General features: G+C 41.3%; 1 protein-coding gene across 1 annotated transcript; it reads left to right on the top strand.

Annotated features, from left to right (window-relative positions):
* The first annotated feature begins 268 nt into the window (after window positions 1-268).
* Window positions 269-3,873, top strand: LOC144235004 (olfactory receptor 1L4-like). Its single transcript, XM_077768449.1, has 2 exons — window positions 269-351; window positions 2,937-3,873. The coding sequence occupies exons 1-2, from the start codon at window positions 269-271 to the stop codon at window positions 3,871-3,873; spliced, it is 1,020 nt and encodes a 339-aa protein (XP_077624575.1).
* Window positions 3,874-5,115: the final 1,242 nt, after the last annotated feature.

The following is a 5,115-nucleotide window of genomic DNA, read 5'->3' on the forward strand; positions in this document are numbered from 1 at the left end:
TAATGCCTGAAATAACTTCTTTCTTGATTATTTTTTCATGCATTCTTTTTTCTGTGATTAATCTTGCCAAAGGGTCTATATCATTGGTATTTCATAGGACCTATGTATTAGTTTCCCAGGGTTGCTGTAACAAATTACCACAAACTCGGTAGCTTAAAACAACAGAAATGTACTTTCACAGTTCTGAAAGCCAGAAGTCCAAAACCTTAAAATAAAGAGATACTCCTGAATTATCCAGATAAGCCCAGTGTAATCACAGGGCCCTTCAATGTGGAAGAGTGAGGCAGAAGAGAACAAGAGAGGTGGCAACATAAGAAGGACTCACCCATCGTTGCTGGCATTGAAGACAAAGTGAGGGAGCTACTCACCAGGTAATGTGGGCAGTTTCTAGAAGCTGGAAAAGGCAAGGAACTGGATTCTTCTGTGGAGCCTCCAGGATGGAATATAGCCTTGTCAACTCTTGACTTTTCAGACTTCTGTCCTACAGAACTGTAAAATAAAATTTTGTGTTGTTTTAAGCTACTAAGTTAATGGTAATTTGTTATAGCAGCCATAGAAAATTAATACACACTCCAATAAGAATTATCCTAAAGAAGAGAAAATCCTTGAGGACTTTTGTTCCTTTCCCTCTTTTCCTAGGAAAGACCAATCTGTCCTAGGTCTTCACCCTGTCACTCTGTTGTCCTCTCTAGTTTAGCACTTAGCTTATTAGCTCTCCTTCCAGGGACCACTAGAGTCCCCTCCTCAGATACATTAGTCTGGATTATTTTAGATTACATCTCCTACCCTTAACCTCTGCCTGACTTCCTCTAGATTGCATCTACTATTTTTCAGCTGTATACAATTAGGTATGGAATACTAACAAAAATATTATTAGTATAAGCAACACTTACATAGAACACTGTAGATCTCACATATTTTTCAGATATGTTACCTTATTTGAACTTCACAGTAAATGTCAAGAGATGACATTTTATCTTCCCCATTTTTCGGGGAAAAAAAAATGGAAACACATATTCCCAAGGGGGAATAGCCAGGATCTGAATCAAAACTAATCCCCAAATTATAAATTTTTCCCATTGACTTCCCTAAGACTCAAATCTCCCAGTTACTAATGTAAAACTCACAGTCATATAAGGGATGGTCAAGGATGACATTTCTGTGAGCCAATAATTGTGAGCCAGGTGAAAAACAGTAAGAAGCAAAACAAACTTGGACCCTGCCTTGGTAGCACTTTCACCACGGACTTGTCTACATGTTGTTCATGCCTTAATGGACCCTTGCCTAGTGGAAGGATCCAGTTTGGGCCTTCTGAGCACGAAGTATCTCAGAGAGGAAGGAAATACTTCAAAACACAGTGCTGCTGTATGCATGCACTTGTTCAGACATTAAAAGAGAAAAAAAAAGCTAGAGTTCTAAGTAGGACCATGAGTTTCATTCAAGGTCAGTAAACATTAAAAAAAATTGTTTCTGATTCATTGTCAAAAGTAAAAGAAAGATGATGAAGACACAAAGGAGTACAGGATGTAGACTTCTCCAATTCAAACTGTATCCCTAAATGTATCCTCCCTTACCTAAGATTATTTGACCACTACTTGTAGGCTCTCTCTTCTTCTGTTTTCTCTGAAACCAATCCTGTCCTTAGTCGAGGTGAACATATGGAGTGCAAGCTCTGTGACTCTGCATCTCACTGTCAACCCAGGTGGTTGTTGGCTGGTTCTAATTCTATGTCCCAATGGTTTCTTGTCTTGTCCTACTTCAAATGAACCCATACCTAGGTAAATAGATGACGAGTGCCTCAACTCCTACCATACTGGAAACTTGGTTTCTCCTCGGATCTTGCCTTTGGGGGGACAAAGAACCCATTCTGAACCTTGGCACTTTTCTGTGCATACCTCTCAGTATTCTTTTGCCAGAATACAGCAACTTCCCATGTTTCCGTTGCCCATTCTACCACCCCTTAGACCCTTCTTGTCCATAAGAGCACTCACCATTTAGTTCCTCTGTGTCTTCCTCCACGCCACCCACCTTCCTAAACCACCAAGCTCAATGCTGGGTAACTGGGCTTCCTCTGCCAGAATCAGTTCTCCAACTTCTCACTTACCTTTGACAGTTCCACACCCTGATGGACATGCCAAATTTCCAGGTCCCAGCCATTCCTAGTCTGACCTTCTTCCCCATAATTAAACTCTCAAATGCATTCCAAAACCACTTTTTTTCAAGAGGAGTTGGATCCAAGAATACAACCTCTACAGTATTTATGTGATTTCTATAGGGAGAATTTACGGTACTCTACTTTTATTACGTAGTGGGAGTAGAAAGAGAGAAATCCATGCCAGGAACACAAGGTGTAAGCAACTAGGGGTTAGCAAAGACAGAGCAAAAGGGTGAGTCTTAGATACAACTTGGGAACAAAGCAAAATGATTACCTTCTAAACAGTTTTCCAAGGATCTTTACTACCTATCGTCAGAATAATCTAAGAACATGGGTATTACAAGTTTTGTCTTTGGATCAAAAACAAGAGATGAAGTACTTTGTTCAAGTTCACAAAACTAGACAGATACAAAGTTGGAATTGAAATCAAGGTAGCCAGAGGCGCCTGAATGGCTAGCCGATTCTTGATTTTGTCTCAGGTCATGGTCTTAGTCATGAGACAGAGCCCCACATTAGGCTCTGTGCTAGGTGTGGAGTCTGCTTAAGATTCTCTCCCTCCATCTGCCCTCTCAAAAAATAAAAAATAAAAATGAAATGAAATCAAGATAGCCAACATCAATTCTATGACGTTATGGAGTTCTATCATAGAATACATGGTGGGCTACATGATGACTCTCCTGCAACGCATAAGCCGGAACAAGTTTTAAGATACCCCTCTACCAGATCAAAGACTCCAAGCCAGGACACACAACTAACATTCCTCCATATTTTTTATCTATAGGAAATCAATACTGAAGGGAAACCAGAGCCATATGCCTGAATTCCTCCTTCTGGGACTGACCAGTGACCCCAAACACCAGAGGTGGCTCTTTGCCAGCTTTCTAGCCATGTTTCTGGTCAATGTGGCTGGCAACTCAGTCATCATTGCAGCCATCCGGGGGGACAACCGCCTCCACACCCCCATGTACTTCTTCCTCTCCAATCTGTCCCTGGTGGACATCTGCTTTACAACCGTCATCGTGCCACGGATGCTGGCAAACATGCTGAGCAAGAGCAAGAAGATCCCCTTTGCCCAATGCCTCACACAGATGTATTTCTTTGTGGCCTTTGGCATCACTGACAGCTTCCTCCTGGCTGCCATGGCTGTTGACCGCTACATGGCCATCTGTAACCCACTACATTACACCACAACCATGAGCTCCCAGCGCTGTCTCCTGCTGGTGGCCATGTCGTGGGTGCTGTCCCACCTTCATTCACTCACCCACACCATTCTCATGGCCCGCCTCTCCTTCTGTGGGCCCAACGTCATCCACCACTTCTTCTGTGACGTCCAGCCACTGCTGACACTCTCCTGCTCTGACACCTCTGTCAATGAGCTTTTGGCCTTCACAGAGGGCTCCTTTGTGATCATGAGTCCCTTTGTCTTGATCATTGTTTCTTATGTCTACATCACCCGTGCCGTTCTGAGGGTCCCTTCTGGGGGAGGCAGGTGCAAGGTCTTCTCCACCTGTGGATCCCACCTCACAGTTGTGGCACTGTTCTATGGGACCATAATATTCGTGTATATTCGCCCCTCATCCACCTACTCAGTGACAAAGGATCGTGTGATCACTGTCATCTACACAGTAGTTACCCCCATGCTGAATCCTTTTATCTACAGTCTTAGGAACAAGGACATGAAGCAGGCCTTGAAAAAGCTGATCAGGAGAATTGAATAGCAAAACCCATATATGGTACGTCTCAGCATTCATTCATTCAATAAGAATCCATGAAACACCTGCTATGTGCCAGGAAGTGTACTTAATTATTAAAATATTGCAAAGATACCTCAATCATTCCTCTGTCTTCAAAGTTAATCACTGTCCAGTGAGGAGGAATGAGACAATTACCAATATAAGTTTATTATACTTCTTGGTAAAAAGTAAATGAGACACAGACATTGATATCTTATTGTATGAGACACACAGTTTACTTTTTTTCTCCTACAGTTCCTGGTTCATGTGTGTCACAGACATGACCAGTGTTGTATAATAAGTATCCTGATGAAAAGCAGGAAACACTTCGGTAGTGATTTTTTTTAACCCATTAGGATATGGGTCAGCTCCTAAGAAGCCTCAGTAAGTCAATGTTCTCATCATATGAGTTAATCATCTCACACACAGTCCCCTGAGGTCTATTGGATTTTCTTGTTACCTTTAGGATAGCTCAGAACTTCCTCAAAGCTGTTCACATATTTGTCAGAGAAGGCAGCTTCGCCAGCACAGTAATAAAATCCTAAGATTCTGAGTTCAAGAACTTAAGTTACAACCCAGTCCCACAAATTGTGTGACCATAATCAAGCCACTAAAGTCTACCAAAGTCTCATTTTCTTCATCCACATAATGGATACAATAAGTAATCTCACCATGTGGTTGTGAGTGTCAAAGGAAAAATTCCAAATTTAGCAACTTTGAATTATTTACTTAACCCCTCTGAGCTTCTGTAGCCTAATTCTGAAATTATACTGGTTGTACTGTAAGCCCAAATCTACCATCACCAACTCTAATCTTGGGAAAGTACAGTAACTTCTCTCTCCCTCAGTTTTCATATGCAAAGTGGATTATTGTGAGAATTGAATGATATAACAAGTGTCCTAAGACCTATAATATTTATGTCTTAAGTGTTTGGAACAGTGGCTTGCATATGGCAAGCTTCAAATAAATTTCAGCCATTACATCAAAATTATAAGACAATATGTCAGTAGACCCTTCCCAAATAATGTTCTAAGTTCTGTAGTGAGGTGGGAAAGAGTCACATTGTCATACATCCTCCAAGTGAGTTCAGTCCAAGTGCATCATGAAATTATTTCAGTGTTTCTAAGTGTTTCACTATAAATGATTCTGTCTTTAGAAACTTAACACTATGTTGTCAATATTTTTAAGAATTCCAGTGGGTACAGAGAAGGCCTCCCCAATGTCCAC

The sequence above is a fragment of the Crocuta crocuta genome, unplaced genomic scaffold, assembly GCF_008692635.1.
Source record: "Crocuta crocuta isolate KB4526 unplaced genomic scaffold, BGI_CrCroc_1.0 scaffold35, whole genome shotgun sequence".
NCBI lineage: Eukaryota > Metazoa > Chordata > Mammalia > Carnivora > Hyaenidae > Crocuta > Crocuta crocuta.

Bases quoted from the DNA above. Each gene is read 5' to 3' on its own strand.
- LOC144235004 (XM_077768449.1), top strand. From the start codon at position 269: ATGTGGAAGAGTGAGGCAGAAGAGAACAAGAGAGGTGGCAACATAAGA. The intron at 352-2,936 runs GTGAGGGAGCTA...TTTTATCTATAG, and splicing joins TTGCTGGCATTGAAGACAAA to GAAATCAATACTGAAGGGAA.